At 36.3% G+C, this 20,580-nt stretch overlaps 2 protein-coding genes and 1 long non-coding RNA gene across 3 annotated transcripts; 1 reads left to right on the forward strand and 2 right to left on the reverse strand.

Moving 5' to 3' along the window:
• Positions 1-487: 487 nt before the first annotated feature.
• On the reverse strand, positions 488-12,797 carry LOC112571233 (coiled-coil domain-containing protein 170-like). The gene is made up of 14 exons (XM_025250101.1): positions 12,428-12,797; positions 11,821-11,891; positions 11,435-11,480; positions 10,917-11,012; positions 10,383-10,639; positions 10,014-10,164; positions 7,739-7,924; positions 7,455-7,604; positions 6,960-7,127; positions 6,545-6,745; positions 5,460-5,633; positions 4,931-5,173; positions 3,536-3,772; positions 488-3,217 (listed from the first exon to the last, which is right to left on the reverse strand). The coding sequence occupies exons 1-14, from the start codon at positions 12,638-12,640 to the stop codon at positions 2,915-2,917; spliced, it is 2,496 nt and encodes an 831-aa protein (XP_025105886.1). The 5' UTR covers positions 12,641-12,797; the 3' UTR covers positions 488-2,914.
• Positions 12,798-12,911: 114 nt separating this feature from the next.
• On the forward strand, positions 12,912-16,419 carry LOC112571239. Its single transcript, XR_003100777.1, has 4 exons — positions 12,912-13,066; positions 13,867-14,064; positions 14,381-14,554; positions 16,256-16,419. It is a non-coding gene; the product is annotated as an uncharacterized LOC112571239 (long non-coding RNA).
• A 2,142-nt stretch (positions 16,420-18,561) lies between these two features.
• Positions 18,562-20,475, reverse strand: LOC112571237 (transmembrane protein 170A-like). The gene has a single exon (XM_025250109.1). It carries the CDS (start codon positions 20,301-20,303, stop codon positions 19,833-19,835), a length of 471 nt encoding a protein of 156 aa, XP_025105894.1. The 5' UTR covers positions 20,304-20,475; the 3' UTR covers positions 18,562-19,832.
• Positions 20,476-20,580: the final 105 nt, after the last annotated feature.

The raw sequence follows: 20,580 nt of genomic DNA on the forward strand, positions 1-20,580 counted from the left end.
TGGAGTGTATATATATTACGTGCCCTCTATTGATAAACTGTTTAAGAGTCTAGTGGGGTGAATTGAGCTTTAATAGCCGATTAAAGACGCTTTTCCAAGAATCTTGGTAAATAACCATTCACCTCCTTCTTTCTAGAAATAACAATAATAGTGTGATTTATATAAGGAATAATCAAGCTCACAAAGGAGCATGCCCTCGGCGCTTCAGACATGAACAGACTATAAGGACAGGAGGAGAGTCGAAACTACGCAGACAAGAAGAAAAAAACCAAATATAAGAGACACAAAGAGGAATCAGGGAACAAGCAGTAAGGATGGAGAGTGTCATAAATCTGATGAGTAGGGGAACTAGCCAATTGACTATAAGCACAACTATTAACAACTATATATGTTGATTGGTGTAAGAAGTAACGTTTGTAGAACTTATGTGTTGAAAGTACACGTTTAGAGGATTCGATGGTGGGTAGATGGCGGATACAGGAGAGGATTAAGAGAGTTTCATTTATTGTTGTAGAATGGCAAAATTCCTGTAGTACCAATGATTTAATTCCATAAATTACCTCAAATTTCCAAATGTCACGAACTTGTATTACTGGACTGCTGGCAGACGATTTTTTTTTCCAGTTAAGTAATAAAACGAGGCATGCTACTACAAAGCGTCCGGTTTAGTCACATTTAGTCACAACTCTATGCAAATGTGAGTTTTTGCAAACACAATTCAATTCGATTCAATAATTATAGAATTGTATAGTAAGAATTATAATGCATTTTCTATGTATATCATTCTACATATCTATCACTATACATATAGCTATATAATAAATTGGATAAAAACGTCTAAGCATAATATAAATGAAATAACTGGTTTCACCAAATTTTTTATCTCTATAGTTATAAAACACTTTCTCATAATTATAAAATGAATTGAATAGCTAAAGAGAAATTATTAAAAAATTGTCCTCATGAGAAATATTAACTTTTCTTTAACTTCAAGATCTATAATTTGAAGTTCTCTGTCTGGCCTCCTTAAATAATAATCAATAAATTATAATAATTTTAAAAATTTAGTAAACATTAAAATAATTGATTACTCAATATACATTCCTTAAACATTAATAATATATTGATTGAATATTTAAACATGATTCAGTTTTAAATTAAAGTGCAATTTTGATTTGCTCAGTTTAAATTTAATGATTGTACAGAGTTGCTTGCCTTGAAAGTAGATTCTTTTAGTGATCAGATGCAAAACTCTCAAGAAGATTATTCAATTTTATTATCTACATAAACAAATAAACTAACAAGTAATCTACAAGAGCACATCATGTAGATGGAGGGACATCAAAACTTCGGTGATAGATGAGCAAATAAAATAACATAAAAATTGCTAAATCAGCTCTTAGCTAGTTAAAAACCTTTCAAAAAATTGGCAAAAAAAAACATTCAAATATATCCATGCATAGAAAAATAATCTATGATGAGGATAAAACTTTTACACTAGAAGTCAATAAGCAGGCATGTACATGAATTATTCAAAATATTTTGCAGATGACAATACAAATATTTGCTATGACCTAAAATAAGTGCACATGATTAAATGGAAAAAATACTACTTCAGACAAATTTTCCAGAAACATATGGAAGGTTTACTTATCATAATATATTTATTTTAAAAAATTTAGCACATATCTTGATAATGCAAAACAGAATAAGTACATTGCAGTATGCAGATATGTCATGAATTAAAAGATTTAAAAACAAGAAATTGATATTTCAGTCCCTAATAATACCCTCTGCCTAACTATACTGCTAATAATAAATACCAAAGTCTAAAACACATTTGCCAAGCTTAGCAGTGCAGAGGGGGGTAAAAAATAGATCATAGTCACATGTCTGTAACATGGGCATTTTCATTCTTTGATTGATTTTAAAGACCACCGTATAGTTCTCCATGCACCCACAAAATCATGTAAAAATGTTGGAAAGTGATGAAAAGGAATAGTCATTTCTCTGCAAATAATTCTGCTCCCTATTGCCAAAGAGAGAGAAATTCTTGCAAAAATAAATAACAATATGACATGATTATAAACTTCTGTACACTGAAAATTTTTGTCACATTATCTATATATACAGTGATTCTTTTGAAAAAAAAAATAACACTTTGAGGTATATTTTCAAATCTTCCATATGTTATCAAATAGACTCCAATACAAGATGCTCTCCAAGAAGAGGTATGAGTGCAGATCTTAATGTTTAATAATCAGAACAATTTTTACTTGTGAAAATCATCTCAACAGTTAAAATAACATTAGGATTTAATGCACATTTCGAGGTATAGGTTGCATGAATGAAACAGCAAAGTTGTCTGTTGACAAGTGTCTTTGATTTTGATCAAAAGCTTTGTCGTGGCTTCAGAAAAAACAACGATGGAGGTAATGCTGACATTTCAGATATTAACTTACTGGACATGCTATTTATAATTCTGGCTGCTGTTGCATTAAATGACCAAAGGTTACAAGATGACTATAGTTGTGAGCTGGAACTGGTATGTTAAATGTTTTGGTGAAAATGTTTGTTCCAAAAGTTACATGTTTAAGGTGGCCTTGGGCTTATTTCACAACAGCTAACAGTGCTGCTTTTCCACTATTGGGCATGAAGCTTCATTCTGCAATGGATGGATCATTTCTTCTTTTAGACATTGTCTTCATACATTAGTTGTCCATCAGCATGGTCCCATTTATATACTTAATCATATACATAAGAATAATATCACTAATATCATCTGCCACAGAACTGCTTGAGGAAAAAATCAAAAAGCATAATCAAAAGGACAAATTTGTTTACACCTCAACAAACTGATATTCGTTTTTAAGGAATTTAAATTGTTTGTTCAATTACCACTTTATCACTGCCTTCAATAAACTCTTGTGTCTCGCTTTGTTGGAGAAAGGGAACGAGCACGGACGTGAGCCCTAGCTGCCTTGCGTCGGGACCGTTCCCGAGATCGTCGTACAACAGGATCAGTTGCCTCAAGTTCACTGACCAATCCATCCTCCACATCAGCAAAAGCTTCCTCTAAACCAATTGTGGTAAGGGCTGTAGAATGATGGGCCTTGATTAACTTTTCCAGTCGTGTGATGATCTCATAATCAGGGACTGCTAAAGTGTTTATGTCAAGTCCCAGCATTCGTGAGACAACACTGCGGAAATCAAGCAGCTAGAAAAGAAAAATGGAACAGGTGAAAAAAACCTTGCAAATAGAACAGACAACATACATTTTACCTTTCTCCATCATAAATTTATTTTCTAAACTTTAACTATTTTCCACTAAACTTCTAGGAACATAAATTATATATCAAATCTCCTGCAATCTGTATTTCAAATGAAAATGTAAGTAAAGGGTATCCTATCCACAACTGTTATTGTACAAAGCTTCACTGAGCATTGAGACTGCAGGCATAGTGAGGAAACAATTTTTGCTTAGCTCAGTCTTAGCAAATGAGCAATAACATGTACGTGTATTATGATATCTTACCTGTTTTTCTCTGTACTTGATGGAATCTAATGCATTCTTTGTGGTGCGAAGCTCTGATGAAAGTGCCTGAACAGCATTCTCAGCAACAACCTGCTTTTCCTGTGTCTGTGATCCTGCCGAAGCAATTTCTTCCTTGAGGGATGATATCTTGTGTGCTTGTTTGCGTCTCACCTGCTCCAGCTCTTCAACCTGTTTCACCAGCTCCTCTACATCCCTGCGCTGTTCCATAGTCCTCATCTGTAAGAATGAAAAAATATAAATGTTGACTTGAACATTTATCTTTATGTTGTAATTTTTTTTAAGGTGATTCAGCTATCATCTGCAATAACTAGTGCACACCAATGTACTAGTTATAAACTTTTATATATACCAAATAACAGAAACCATAAAAATTATCAGAGGCAATCAACTGACTTCCAACTTGCTGTAGTCAGGGTGCTTGAGTGCCTCAGTGTCTCTTAGAGCTAGGCCAACTGGAGAATTAGATCCTGCCAGAGTTGCCAATGTCAGACAAGGGGGAAAGACCACACAAAGTACAGGGGGTTGGGAATTGATTAATAATAATAATCATAATAATGAGGCATATTAATGCAGTTCCATTGCAGCAAGGCTCAAAACACCGCACCTTGTTTTCTGACAGTGGCGGAAAGGTGATGTCATGTGACTGACTTGGTGGTGGAGAATCAGACAGTTGAGATTTGGAACAAACACAATGATTTGTCTGACATAACTTTTGTCTCTCTTAAGCCTTTTGTCACTCTTGAATCTATGAACTTTAACAGATACTAGTTTTAAGAAAGACATTAGTACAGTAGCCAGCTCAAAGGCCTCAAAAACAAGTTGTTAAAGAACAAAGCGCAGAATGGAACAGCACTCTCAAATCATGTTTAATGATTTTGAGAAAAGAAGCAATGTCCTTTCAGTTTCACTCTATGGTAGTGAATGTCAGACGATATCAGGAAAAATCAGCAGAACCTGGAGATCTAAAGCAAACGCCTGAAGAAAATCCTCTGACCAAGCATAATCATGAAGGAAATCCTCGTAAAACCCAGATGGAAAATATGGCAACTATAATCCAAAAAACAAGGAGATGGCTAGATCATATGTGCAGAATGAAACCAGATGCCCAAACAAAATAGCCTTCATGAGAAAGCCAATTGTAAGAAGAAAAGTTGTCAACCAAAAGAAACCCATGCAGTGAAGGTCAGCTGTGAAAGAACTGAAGGAACAGAATCTGACATAAAATAACTAAATGTGCTGCTGACAGATTAAAATAGAAATCTGTGGAGGCCTTATGCATCACATAGGTAGGAAGATAACTAAATAAATAATCGCCTGACTTTAAGAACAAAGCAGAGAGTGTTCATCAAACACTCAAGCCTGCACATAGCTTACCTTAAGTTCAGTTGTGCCAAGCAGCTGGGCCTTCAAATTTTGTATTTCTTGGCGAGCATCTGTCAGTTGTACTTTGTATTTTTCCACTAAGCGCTCCAATTTATGTAGGCGCTGAAGGTCATTGTTATGACCCTTTTCCAGCTCTATCCGTCCATGCACTTTCTCTTCCAACCCTGTCAGCTTCTTGCGCAACAAGTCAATGTGCAGTTCCTTTGACTCCAACTGCTCCTTCAGATTTTTTACCTGTAAAATTTTGAATAAATTCTATTAAGTAAAATTTAAAAAGTAGACATTAGTAGACATTATGATACACATTCTTGCCTTCAAAATGCTCAGAAAAGTTTTTACTTTTAACTAAATCATGAGCTTTACACCAAAGAATTTAAAGACAATTGGCTATGTAAAGAAACAATGTTGTGCTTTTGCAAATTCTCATAACTGAAATGTTTACCTGCTTCTGTAATCTTTAAGCACACACGTAAAACTTTTATCTAAAAACTGCTGATTCTAGAGCATATTCATAATATACCTTGCGCTGCAAATTGTAGACATGGGTAGAACGGTCAGCAAGTGCATCTGCTTCTAATCTGACAAGCTGCTCTGCTCGTGCAGTCAGTGAGTCCATTGTCATGTCCAGACCCATGTCTAATGAGATGCGATCCATTTTCATTATTTCTCCCAGCTTCTGCAGTCCACGCAGGTACTGCAAATGACAATGTTGGATTGCAATTAAAAAGAGCAGTTTAATAATATATTTGAAACATACCTGTTCCCTACACACTGATTGTTGCAGCAAAAAAAAAAAAAAAAGCAAAGAAATGCAGGGAAAGGAAAACAACAATACATAAAGATTTTTTTTAACAGCAGTTAAATACTATTAACCTACTCAAAATGTAGAACTTAAAATGAGAAAAGGCAAAGACAGAGCTAGAGAGAGACTAATTCTGCACATCATAAGATAAGATAAGATAAGATTACTTTATTGTCCAGAAAAGGAGATTTGTCTTCCAGCATGCAAGCAGTCAGAGTAAAAATCAAAGACATCAACAATAACATCAGCAATGGCAGAAGTGAGCACACCCACACCCACACACACACACGCTCGCATCAATGACATACATCAGTGGACAATACATCAGTTCCATGACTACATAATGACAGCGTATAACAGAGATGGGATTATGTCATCCCCATTGTGTAACACTACTAGTCGCTTATAGTCTTTTGTTTGTTGACAGCAGAGATGGCCGATGGGATGAATGACCTCCTGTAAACGTTCTTTTTCACAAGAGGGACTCTCAATCTCCGTCCTGAGACAGGTGGTGGAGGAAGAACATTAAAATTATATGCCTTTAGTGTGGGCATATGTCTTCATGATTCTCACACTGCTACCCTGTTTCTGACTGATATCCCATTTCTGTAAATATCACATAGTATAAGTATAAATATCACATAGTATAAGTATAAACAGCTGCAGTCTTTGGAGGGACTCTTCCTCCCAGCCCTACAAAAACATCATGCACTAAAACACTGTATGAGTTACAGTGCATGACACTTATCACAATGGGCCTTAGTACACTGAATGGCATGACCTTACAAATTAGGACTCATTACCCTTTCTTTGTCAGTCTTGAAACCATCCCTCAGCACATCTCCAGCTGCTAGCTCGCCTTCAGCGCTGCGCAGCTTGTTGTCTAGGTCATATGCTTCAGCCTCATATCGCTTTACACGTTGGGACTGTTCCCGACATAGCTCCAGTTGTCGGTCAAGCTGCTCTGTTAAGCTTTTAACTCGATTCTCATAATCCTCTACTCTCTGCCATGAACAGGTATTACATTTTAAATTGTTTACGTATAAGTTAACTAAGGAAGAAAATGGAAAAATGACAACTAGATTCATTTAAAATATAATAAGTTTTTGTTTTGTTGAGTTTTGCTTTATAAATAAATATATTACTGCAATATCAGCAGAACTTCCTCTATAAATGCAAACTTCACAAGCAAATCAGTACAAGCATTCCTATGCTCACCAGGACAAGTTCACGATAAGAACTGGCTATGCGATGTGCTGTTTGTTTGATAGCTTCCTCTGTTGGCTCTATTGTCTCATAGGCAGAGCTAAGTATATTAGCCAACTGTTCACGGAACAAGCTGAAGGCAGTAGCTGCACTGTGTACATTATGTGAATTGATTCGCACCTGTGCAAGACAAAATGTTTTACCTCAACCAAAACATTTATGGCAGGCACAATACACTCCTCCACTTATAGCATAATCTGTTTTTAGACATGAAAAGTGAAAATACCATTGGTTTTACCTCTCAGATTACAGTCCAAAAAAATCTGGTGTTATTATGCAGTAAACTACCTAAATATCTGCCATAGGTGCACACCTAGTTAAAAGCATTTATGGAAAGAGATAAGTCCTAAACAAAATAAAACACTCTTATATTCTTCCAAAGTCTAACTTAACATTCAAACTATCTTCCTCCTTTTCCTTGGTAAAAACAGGGCAAAAATAAATTACCTCTCTGTCCAACGTTGACAGGCGGTTGTCACGAAGTTCCAGCTCTGCACGAGTGGCATCCATGGCCCTCTGATTAGCCTCAAGCCGTTCTTTCAATAGTTCCACCTCTCTTTCTACGTCACGTTTGGACATCAAAGCATTATCCCGCTCCTGATGACAAAAATACAACAGTAAGAACTGCATGCTGCCATACAAATCTTTTACATCAATAAAAATAAGATGCCAATCCAAAAAATAAATAAATAAACAGCTAATTGTCCCAAGCCATCTAAATGACAACTTACCATACGCAAGTTTTCCACCTCACTGGTGTATTTTGTGGTCACTTTCTGGTCTCGATTCATTTCTGATACAAGCCGCATGATAGTCTCACGGCTTGCTTTACTTTCCAGCTGAGTACTAGCTAAAGTTTCATTTAATGTTACAAGCTTCCCTTTCAGCAAAGCATTTTCTTGCACCAAATCTGTGATCTGCAAACACACACATGCAGAGGCTTATGTCTATTAACGTGTTGGACACATAAAAGGGAAAATGTAAATATTGTATTATGATTGAAGAGATTGTACTTATTTCCTATTGAGTATTGCCACACCAACCCTTTTGCTGTTACTCATATGATTAGCATATTTTTCCTGATATGAGAGTGGTTAGTACATGTAGATGAATATACTTTTAAAGCAAACAAAATTCTATTGCTATGGTCACAAAAATACAGTTTTGATTTTGAGGGCTTATTTTAATATCATTTGGCTAATAGTCATTTAGTCTTGATGTTGATGAAAAGAAAACACAATAAAAAAATTTGAATATTTTTAGGATGTGGTCTTAGGATGTGGTAGTTCTGTAAAATTGTGTCGAAGGGTGGTTGTATAATTTGAATGCCAGAATGGTCTTGCACCAGCAAAATTATCACATATTGTGAGGATATGAACTTGAGGTTCAGCACTTTGAAAAAAGTTGAAATTTTTCTGAAATTATGATTCTGTATTCTGTTAAACATCAAATATACCAACCAGAAGATTTAAATTGACAAAATGTTTTCATTTCAATGGGCCCCTCTTTCACTTTAAAAGGGCTCTATTATCTACTGAGGATGTTCATGGGCCCCTGCTGAAAATTTTCTGCTGTTGCTGTGTCATGATTCTGTGATGCCATGACCTAAAAGATATCTTTTTGCTCTGACAACTATTTTGTAGTAAAACAAATATTTTTTGCCTTGTTCTAGGATAACTAGAAAATATGCAAAAGACTTCCAGATTTCAATCAGAATCAGATTAGACAAGTCTACTTTTCTTAGAGTCTAGTTATTGTAGCATTTGCCCTGAAACAATAATAATAATAATAAATGCAAAATTTGTAAAGCGCATGGAGCATGCTCTTAGCGCCTACGACAAAAGAACAAAACGTGGACAGCATACAAGGGACAGGAACGCAAACAAATAATACATGAACTATAAAAGAATAAACAACTGTACTACAGTTGTAAGCATATGAAGTATAAAAACAGAAAACGAAAAAGAGGAACCAAATAACAAGAACAAGAACTTAACATGATATAGCAAAAGGAAAAAGGACTAGCATTATGGGAAAGTGTGTTAGGAGGAATGTTTACAGAAGAGGTGTGTTTTCAGCGCACATTTAAAGTATTCAATAGTGGGTAGGTGGCGGATATGGAAAGGGAGAGAGCTACATTGATTCCCTGCACAATAACTAAACATCCTGTGTCCATATGTTGTTGATCTGGTAGCAGGAAGAGTTAGAAGATGATCATCAGATGAAGAGTGGAGTTGTTTATCTAAGATGTAGGGGAAGAGCAGTTCAGAGAAATAATCAGGGCAGGTGCCAGCAGAGAAATTAAAACACAGCATGGAATCATATACTTTTCTCGAAAAAAGCCCTTTGTCTATATAATGATGGATTTCTAAATATATAGTAGGATAATAACTGTTTTAAATATAATCACCAACTAACCATCAAAGAGCAGGAAAATTATCAAGCACACTTTTTTGTAGAGTTTTAGAAAGCTGTACCTCTTTTTTTCAAATATACGATATGGGAATATGATAAAAATATAAGGCTAACATTTGTTGATATCATGATTTTTTTTTTATAAAAGGCAGTTTAACTATATACCCAGATAAATCAACCACTGATGCCTGTTAATTTTCTCCAAAAAATTTAATAAAAAAACTAGCTCAAATCAGCACTGAGTACATCCTTAAAAACAGACCTAACTGTGGAAAGCATTATCTTTACCTGACTACAAGAAGAAAATGCAGACAGGGGGGGTGGCCAAAAGTCAAAACTGCAGGGTCACTGACTGATAATACTCAATACTCTGCTAGATTTGTTAATGACGGAACTGCTTTCTGTCAAATGCTGACCAAATAATTTTAACAAAAAATGATAACATATTTCAAACTTCGAGCTTTTGGTAGTCTTTATACATTTCTTAATATATCCTGTAACACTATTTGTCAAAGTTTTTTTTAAAAAAAGGGGCTCAGGCCAATGATCAAAACCATATAACAGCACAACTGTCTGTATTCTCTTTCTCACCTTTCTGACAACTCGGTCAACAGACTGAGATGAGAAGTCTGAGGCATCTTCAGAGTACACAAGACTGGAAAGCTGAGATATTAAATCAGCCAGTCTCCTTTCTGCTTGACCTGCACTAGTCTCCACCATATCTCGCTCTTCAATCTGCTTCCTGAAGAATACAGTATATGTCAGTTTTTTAAGTTATAAAAATGCAATTACAATAATCACAACTGTGGCCTTTTAGAAGAAGGAAAAATGCGATCAGGTAGTTAAATTTTCATTGCAAATGGCATTCAAACATTAAGTTATCTTCATGAAATAACTAATATGGTTAAGTAGGTTTTCAAATAAATAGATGCATCATGACTTCATTCTAATGTCTCATACCTCAGACGTCCTTCAAGATGCATAATTTTATCACTGGCTTCCCGCAGTTCCCGCTGCAGTGCAGTGACTGTATACTCTCCACGATTAGAGACAGCTTCATATGACCCCACATGATCCTCCAACTCTCTAACTCTGTCCCGAAGAGTCTGTATGATGTCAGACAAACGAGACTCATTGTCGCGACTTACTTCTAGGAGGTTGTGCAGTTCCTTCACCTTGATTTCCTTTGCTTCCAACTGTATTTCAGTATCTTTTAGCTGTCAGAGAAATTTTGAGAAAGTAGAGTATTGAAAAACACAATTCTAGGTAAATATAACAACTTTTAGAAGCATGCTCCATTGTAAAACCTGTTCCTTTGTACAATGTTATCAATAGTGAATATATCAATACTTTATATATTTGATAGATATTTGACAACGGAACTTAGCAAATAGCTGTCATATGTATAGTGTACCAATCAGAACTGACATATGATGTGCTTTTATCATTTAAGAATATGATGACAACAAAATCAACTTATTTCTTCTTGCTGACCTGCTGATTGGCTCTGTCAAACTTGACTTGTAGACTAGCAAGATCACTGCGAGCACATTCTAAAGCAGCTCTTTCACCCTGATAAAGTGGCTCAAACTGACAACAAAAACATTTTCTTGTAGAATAGTATGTACACAGTTTTATATATTCACAGTTAATTTCTCCACATAATTATTTAGTTGCTTAAACTACTTGTTGCAGATTAGTGAACAAAACTTCTTTCTGATGAAAAAGTTTTAACAGGTTGTCTTGATTGTAATTAAGTGTGAACACTGATCAGTAACACATCTGGCAGATAACAAACTATAATGCCAGTAATTCAGAAATATATACATAATGATAAACCATCATAAAAGAATAATAAATACTAATAAGGAGTAGTCAGAACTCCATCAAAAAAATATATTTAATTAGCTGTGTTTTAAATTCAAATTTAATGATTATTAAAAAATGCTTTCTGTTACTAAATTATAATGAATACACATATAAAAGCAAGAGGACAGGTTGATTCTACTCACTCTGACTCCTTCTGTAGAGTGTCGGATCTTGGGTGCTGATTCCAAACTAGAGAAAAATATTGCTCTAATTATAAACTTGAAATGCTATCATTATTACTTTTATCATTATCTGCTCTTTCTCTCTCTAGCGATATCTATCATTTGAAATTTGTCCAACTGTCTATTATCTATGACTCAATATTTCAAACATCATATCTGTTCTTCTCAAACACTTGAAGCTTTTTCAAAGTTTGTAAGATCTTCATTTTCCCCATATTTTTTAAAGTAAAACAAAACCACACATGTGAAAATTATCAAAGTATGCATAATCTTTGAAACTACAAAATTAATTTTTTAAATGACAGCAACTCAGTTTATTAGACATTTTTTAAAAGACAGTTGTATACCTGACTAAGTGCTGAATGGTAGCATCTTTCTTTCTTAGTTCTTCACGCAGACCCAGCATTTGTTCTTGCAGCTAAAAATAACAAAATACATGAGACTATCTCGGCAGCAACAGTGATCTCACCCGGCCCCTAATTAGGACCTGATCCACTACCTTCAGAAAAGGTATGAAGAAGCTATACTTTATAACTATTTGATAATAAATATAACTCTAGACGTAGTTATAAATTAGCTTCTTAATAAAAAAATGCACAGTATAGATATATATCTATAGTATTGTACATGATATATAAGAAATCATTCCTTTTAAAGACAGTCTGCAATTCAAAGATATATAGAGGTAGAAATTATAGTGACATGCCATATATGCTACTTTAAAACATTATTTCACTCAGTCGATCATATTTCAGATTGTGTTCATTTACGTATCTTCTGCATACTTTCTCCTATAGTTTTTAAGCTTTCACTCTATTTTTGTGACCTTTTATGTGGCTGTTAAATTTAAAATGACGCCTGCCAGTTGATGTACGGCGAATAAGTGTGTAATATATATACAACATATAGTGCTTTACTTTTTTCGATTAAAAAAAAAAAAACAGTACACATTACCTCCGCAACAGCTCGTCGGGTTTGGTTACCACTGTCATAGTCATTGTGCCTTAGAATTCCAGGTGGTGCCGAATGCAACCTTTTGTAAACAGCCAATTCTTCTTCTAAAGCGCGGATTCGCCGGGCACTCAATGGCTCCACAAGATGCGACCGTGGTTCTGCTGACTGCAATCGAGGCAAGGTATCTTTTGACAATGGATTTAAGTAACTCATGATTTATGTAACTACAAGAAAATATTTATAAACTGATCAGGTGCTGTCTTTTCCCCGGACATCAAACATCAGTCTCCGTCTCTAATGGCAGTGACAGTGTTTGCTCAAAATAGTCACCAGAAGCCCGCTGTTTTTGCGCATAGCAACAACGTCAACATGCGCGTAACGCGTTCCTAAAGCATGTACGCCCTTACTGATTGCTCGCAGCGTATGGGTATATCGACACTTTAATTGGTACGGGCGCATTGTCAGTCGAACCCATTTAAGAACTCGAACTCGTCATGTGACTACCAGCGAGAAAAAGCGTTATCACAATAACGTCTGTGACTTTCTCCGTTACGAAGCACTATCAAAATGTTTTACAAGTTTAACAGTTTCAGTGGGCGGTTAATGCCTGCTACTCAAACTGAGGCATATTCGCCACAGGTACTTTTGAATGTACAAGGGATGTTTTGCTGATGTAAAGCACATCATAAGACTCAATATAACGTCAACTGCGTTGCACTTACAAAATACAAATAGAAAGAAGTACGCAGACACGACATTACTATTACAGGCCACATGGGATGTTGTTGTACGTTTATTTCTAGTGTTATTTTTGCACAAATGTTTGTGACTGTTACATTGTTGATTCGGTTGTACGAAGTGGTGGATTGCTATTCGGAAGACTTATACTAATTAAGAGTCTCGGTGTATCTAAAAGTAAGCATATATTCCAAATAGGCTTTGCCTATACAACACCGATTGTTTTGGCACATATAAAGTGAATTTCTTGTCCATAATGTCGAGAAAATAGCGCAAATACCTAGAGCTGTCAGCTTCGGCAGTGGTGTGAATTGTTTGTCCCATGGCCAAAAAACATATTCTTGTTCTTAATGGATCAAACTGATAACATTTTCCAGCTTTCTAATAACCAAAGTAACATAAAGAAAACAGGCGTTACATATTTAAACCAGATGATCCTGTAGATACTTAAGTGAAAAACACAAAACAAAATGATCGGATCACTTAAGAATTTAACATATTTTGTGAATGTGAATTTTATTTTCATTTTTATAAAGTTAAACTGCAGTTATTTGTCTGAAGAGAGAATCCAGTGGTCGACCTTGTATATAAATTTCAGTCAAAACTATATTGTGTTAAAAATCAGTATTATGCAAATCACAAACATCGAGAATTCCTTTAGAGTAGACTTGTATCTACAACTAAAGTGTTTGTGTATATAGGGTCTCAATCCAGCAGTGTGTGAGCCCTCACGAATCATATTTGATTCAAAGAAAACTCGGACAGCAAGCGATAGTTCAACACCAGTTCGTTCTTCCACCAGTTCAAAAGCGTCTTCCACTGGTAAATTACCTGCAGGAGGTGTTGTACCTACAAGTGCTCGGTATAAACGGATCCAGGAACTGCAGAACCATTTCCTGGTTGGTTTTTGGGGTTGGAGAACTGGTTGTACACTTTAAAGCAATTGTGATCTTTTTTGGCTGGGGTTCCTTTTGGTCAGAAGTAGAGTGTCTGCACACAATTTTACTAACTTTCATGTTGTGATTGTGACATTTCATTGTTTCTTGTCCAAATTGTCCAAATTGGCTTTGATAAATTATTACTTAAATAACTTAAGGTATTATTATAGACCTAGTAGCTAATCAGTAGAGGCCAAGTAATAATAAGTACTGGTGTGTTTGGTATTACCAATAGCACTGCTAAGAATAAAATTTACCTTGGGTTTACCATTTTCAGAAGAATGATGGCAGACTGGTGTGGCAGAAAATGGGTGTCAGGGATGCTGTTCCTTATTGGACTACAATAGGGCTCTGCATAGTGGGCACCCTGGTGACAGCAAATCTCTTCTGCGACATGATTTTTCCTAAAAAAAAATGAGTTATTATAATAGGGCCTCCTGTTAGCACAATAGTAAGTTTGACAACACTTTTTAATTTGCTAGGCCTGGGCTATTTAATGCATAGTTCTAATGGGAAATACAAACGAAGGTCACATGACAACTATGGTCACAATCGCTAGACATCTCACCTTCAATAGTGACGTCATAGCCAGTCATTTCGCGACTTCCAGTAGAATGCAGGAGAAAGTGACTTTGGACAAACAACAAACCACATGTCTAGCAGCAACACGATAATTGACTCAGTCACAAGACAATCATTGAAAAAAGATGAATCTGGGGTTTAAACTCCCTGAAAGACTTAAAAACAGACAAGTGTAACAAATTGAGGGGACTGACCTCTATCATTTTGTCTCGCCTGATGTCTTTTTCTTTTGCTGCACTTTGTTTCTCAGTGGCAGTTCTTTTGATTGGAGACACTGGCATCAACAAATAAAAATGTGGAAGTTGCATGGCAGGGACAAGACTTGCTTGACAAGGTCAACCCTTTGGGCAGAGCGAGAGGCGGAGTTTAGCATAGTCCTTGCTACTCCTTGAGGGGCATAGGGCCACAATACCAACTATCCAGCGGTTTTGGGCAGTCCCCCCATGTGGTTTCGGCATACTTTGCCTCGCTCTTTACTGTTCTTTTCCAAGTCTACTTTGGCCTTCCAACTCTCCTCTTCCCCTGAGGGTTCTTATCAAATGCCTGCCTGCTAGTGGTGTCATCTGGTTTGCGTAGGTGTGTCCTATCCACCTCCCCTTTTTTTTCTTGGTGTCTTCGCTAGTGGGATTTTGGTTGGGTTTTTTCTCACAGGCTGATGTTGGAGATCTTTCCAGGCCATCAAATTCCCAAGATACATCGGTTAATTAAGGTCTGAATCTTGTTGTTGATGGTATATGTCACTCTCCAAGTTTCAGAACCATACAGTAGGACTGCCTTCACATTTGTATTAAAGGTGTGAGTCTTTCTGTGGAGGGATAGTCTTTCTGTGGAGGGATGGTGCTTGGGAGTTCCAAATGGGATGTAGGCTGTTGAAAGCTCCTTGTTTTTTTCATCACTTCACATTCTGTTGACTTAAGCCAGTCTTCTCTGCTTCCTTTAATAGCCTATTCAGTTTGGTTTTTGCACGCTGTTGCCAATTAGATAGGAGACTAATGTCATTTTCAAAGTCCAGGTCCTCTAGCTGTTTGGTGAAGGTCCACTGGATACCAATGTTGTCTTGGATCGCATTATGCATAATCAAGAGCTGGAGTTACTACTGGTTAATCAGGGCCCATGCCATCTTTTTTGGGGGTGAGGGGGGGTGGGTGGGCAATCAGTTTGATCATCAGTTGATTCGACCACAAAATATTGCATGTTACAGTTGGTGAAATTTTATACCTAGTTGGAATCTTACAAAAATAGCATGGAAGCTGTTTGTCGAGTATCTTAGAATTATTTTAAAGAAAGGGAATGGTGGATACTATATATCTTTTCAGTGTCAGTAAGCATCACTCTTAGTGTGTAAAGAGCATCATCTGAGCTTGAAATTAGTCAGCCTGGAACTTCAGATGTTTAATCTTAACCTACACAGCTTATTTATTGCCACGCTTACCTAGATCTTAGTGACATCCTCATGATCAAGCAGTTATAATTCTGCTTTAGTTTAAAAGCTGAATTGTACTGTTGCATTACAATTTGATTTTACAATTTGCCCTTTTGAATTAAAGTTTGCATGCATTTTTTATTACAGGTTATTCAAAGGAGAAAGGTTCAAGGAGTTCTACCTTAGGTAGGAAATTTTAAAAAGTACTATCTTAAATTATTTTAGGTCTATTTTCAATTCTTTAAGAAAATAGACCCATTTCAGTTGATATTGTTACTTCACATTTTGTGATTAAAAGATATTTAGCATCAGGTTTTGTTTTTATTTATATATGTGTGAATATGTGATACTCATTGTTGTTCCCAATTTTATACTACCACTTCACACATCTAGAAGTTCAGAGATAATAATAAATAATTGGAGTCTGAATTAATGTGTAACCCACACAAGGTCTCCCTTATGGGATTACGCAGGGGTGAGCCAGTCATGCAAGAAATCACAACACAAGAAAAAACATTTTCCAATAGCGAAGACAGTAGTAATAACTATTTTGTTCCTCCATAGAATGGTGGAGGACGAAGCTAATCCATCAGATGCTTTGTCTCATGCGTGTATATCAATATATTTATTGCACATATGTTCAGACACACTCAAATACAGCAAGGGTTGGTTGTCCTGGGCTCAACTCTTGTCTCAGGTAGCCTGTTCTTTCTATGAATTTGGCATGTTTACAGGGCTGGCTGCCTTGCCATGATATAGCCTTAGTTGCTGGCTCAGCATATTGCCCCACTCCACGCTCAGACAGGAGACAGGGTACTTTTAAGTGGTTAACCCATTGAGCGCATTGCGCTTGCCTCTACTTGGGGAAATACACTCTATAAATTTAACTATTACTGTATTATTATTGTCATTTGCTCACCTTCTAAGGGGCAATGGCTCTTGAATGAATAAACAATCTAAAAATCAGCTATTACTTTATTCTTAACAGGTCATACAATCTCCAATATTAATACAACATTCATTTTATAGTTAGAGTGTAAGGTGGCATGTAAACGAATGGAGAGGACAGTCCACAATTTATACAGCAGTAAATGAATGTATCTTCACTAATTTTTTAAGATGTTTGATTTGCAGTGGGTATTTTTTTTAATTTGATATTATTTGAAGTTACTGTAAGATTAATGGTCTGCTGACTGAAGATTTTAAATACTGTATGTGTTCAGCTTGTAACAAAAACTTAAAATAATATGCCATTTCCTGAAAAATTTAAAAGCCAGAGTGAACTGCCCCACTACTTTCTTGGGAGTCTAGAGACCATATACCCTGATATCCCAGATGTATTTAATAAGATGTATCTAATAAGCTTCCATTGTTAGGGTTACTTTAGGGGCCATATGTTAAAAGGCATTTTATAGATTTGACCTCTCTCAGTGAGTGATCATGATTGCAAGTTTTATTTTAAGAACTGAATGATTTTGATTTTTCAACTCTGTCATTTGAAAAAAAATGTAGCTCTTTGACAAAAAAGGCAAAATATGCATATTGTGTCTGTAGTTCATTTAGGACCATCCCATCCCAAATATTTGTTACCTTCCACTTTTTAATAAAAAAAATTGTTACATGCAGTATGGCTAAAACACTTGTTAAACCCTTGTGTAGTTTTTCAAAGGATATATTGTGGTGAATGCAGACCTGTTTTCGGGTAAAAAGTTCTCGTTTAGCACATATTAATCACTGCCTTTTTGTCACATATATGTATATTGCCCACAGCAACTAGATATTACACATTTCAGAGTTGCGCTGGGTATCAAAACATATGCAAGCAAGCATGTGTCTATACTCACCAACTAGTACTATACATGACCCTCACAAACTGCAACGGGACACATTCAACTATTGGTCCTGACACAAGCTATGGCAAAGTTAGGAAGGCTATTGCTTCAGCAAAGTAACCGTTTCTCAACCAGGAAGTTATGGCCTGGATGTGTCTATACTTGACCACAGACAGAACAGGCCATTAGCCAGATGGGATGCATCTGCCACAGTCTTGCATGCCCTGCATTAACTTCACTGTGTATAAATTGTGCCCACAGTTCACAGCCAATACATCTGCTAGCTTCACACACCAGTAGTCCAGGACTTTGATTTTGGATGGTGTTGCCGTACCAGACAGTGACAGAGAATGTCGGTGCACTCTCGTACACTGCCTAGTAAAATTGGACCAGAATGTCCCATCTTATGCCAAATTTCTTTAGCTGACATAGAAAGATAAAGTAAAGGCGTTGCTGGGCTTTCTTGATAGTCGACACCCCACTGATTTCCCAGCTGAGATCATTCGAGATGGTGGATTCCAGAAACCTAAAGGGGTGTGATGTGTTCATCTGCATTCTCTTTTGTTTAAGAATGCTCATCTGCAACTGGCAATAGATTAGAACCACACAAGTATGGACATATTTCAAGAGAAGGTGTCTTTTTTTTTTTTAGGTGGGGGAGAAAAAGGCAATTCTTGATCGGGTAAGATTGGGTTGTTGAAGTGCTGTAACATGGATACTGATGGTACGACCCATTCAAGTAAGCAAGGCCAACTGGTTACAATGAATAATCATCATGACCTAGGTACAATTTGTATTACAATGACACAGTTCACAACCAAAATAAGACCACAAGCCTAGACTTCCTAGGTAAGTGCTCTTTTTCTGGAGAATGAATTCTCACATGAAATATTTGAAAGAATATGCAATAATATTAAAAAAAATAAATCTAACAAATCAGTCTACTCCCATAACGAAATCTAATACACTGCCATCAAGTATCCCCTCTGTCATTTGCAAGACAAAACTAAAGATGACAGCAAATGCCATATCGGTAAAAATGAAGTACTCATCCAAAACTAGTCCTATATGCACTATCTTACAGTAGCACCAAAAACATTTTTTTTTCATCGTTTTTCTCTACACATTTTCATTAGCAACATTTAGAATAATAGAGAACTGCATGTTAAAATATTTTGTGAGCTGAATATAATGAGATGAAAAATTCAAGCCCTATTTGATACTTTGTCAACAACACTCCATCCAGTTGGATTTTAACTACTCGTTGCAAGCAATATCACAGAAATCTATATGAACAGTTCCGGAAAAAGTATTCATAAGGCTTACCCTATATATGGAGGCAATTATCATACCTGTGTGATGTGCAATGTTATGTCAAAGAAGAGCTATGTCTTTATATTTACATTTTATTCAGTTATACAATTCAGAAATGAGGACAAAAATTTGGAATGAAGGGGTTTTCACAAGTTTGAAATTTCTAATACTTAAGAGCCCATATAGTACTGCAATAAATTTCTTCCCTCCCCCACTCAAAAACAATTACACAGTATAATAATCACAACACTTGTAACAATTTGATGTAACTGTACATTTTTGTAAATGCTAAGATTCATCTACAAGTTTGGGATTTATCCCCTTTAGCACATAATCTCTTAATTACTAATAAAAATTAGTTGTCTTGCCAGAAATGCATGCATAAGCACAAACATAATATGAGGTCCACATTATAGCCTAAATATGGGGTTACAACCCAAGAGCAGTCATCATGATTACTTTTTGGAATTGCTAAACATTTTTAATTGTAAGTTTGTAGCTGTGCAAAATATAGTCATGTTCCACTCATCATAAAATGATTTTTCATTCTGCAACACCAAAAGCTGTCCAGGTATCCATTATAAAGTAGCCAAAATCCTAGAGAAAGATATGATAATGACCGCCACAGTTTGTCCAATACCCCACACAAGTGCATAGTACGGGTGCATGTGAAAGTCTGAAGCCCTGTAAACACCTGCAATAGCTGCACTGCAGATAGCACCTCCTGTCAATGGAGAGATGATCCCCATGGCAACGATCCCAATAGGAATCCAGCGACCAACGCGGTGTTTACGAAGTCGACAGATGGCGATTAAACACGCTCCCACATGAACTGCCAGGGATGAAAACAAGGACCACAAAAACACCGAGTACCAGATTTCTATAAAGCTATTGAGGGGATCATTTGCGGTCAACGAGAGAACGTTAAGGACCGAATCGTGTGCTCCAGCTTGGAAGTCTTCTCCCGAGATTTCACCTAGAAGACCAATTGAGCTAAAAGTAAAGAACGCCATTTCTGCTGCTACCGTTCTTTGTTGCTTTCTTAACATGCCTGTTACATCGCTAGGTCTCTGTCGCTTTATTTCTGCACAGACACCACAACATAAAATCCATGGCGTTTCACCAATGGTGTAAATCGGCTACCTACTTCCTGTTACGACATCATTTTACGCCTTGCCGTAAACCCGTGGTGTGAGCAATATCCGCCATTCCTCGTTCCAGGGACGTCGTGTTTGTGCAAGGTGAAACATCTTTATTTCCTTACACAGTTCTTTATGTAAATATCTGCAGTATGTGGCGCTGAAATCTGTTATATGTAAAAAGATG

This window comes from Pomacea canaliculata, linkage group LG8 (assembly GCF_003073045.1).
Source record: "Pomacea canaliculata isolate SZHN2017 linkage group LG8, ASM307304v1, whole genome shotgun sequence".
NCBI classification, from domain to species: domain Eukaryota; kingdom Metazoa; phylum Mollusca; class Gastropoda; order Architaenioglossa; family Ampullariidae; genus Pomacea; species Pomacea canaliculata.

Bases quoted from the DNA above. Each gene is read 5' to 3' on its own strand.
- LOC112571233 (XM_025250101.1), bottom strand. From the start codon at position 12,640: ATGAGTTACTTAAATCCATTGTCAAAAGATACCTTGCCTCGATTGCAG. The intron at 11,013-11,434 runs GTGAGTAGAATC...TTTTGTTGTCAG, and splicing joins ACTCTACAGAAGGAGTCAGA to TTTGAGCCACTTTATCAGGG. The intron at 7,128-7,454 runs GTAATTTATTTT...TGTCTTGCACAG, and splicing joins TGTCAACGTTGGACAGAGAG to GTGCGAATCAATTCACATAA.
- LOC112571237 (XM_025250109.1), bottom strand. From the start codon at position 20,303: ATGTTAAGAAAGCAACAAAGAACGGTAGCAGCAGAAATGGCGTTCTTT.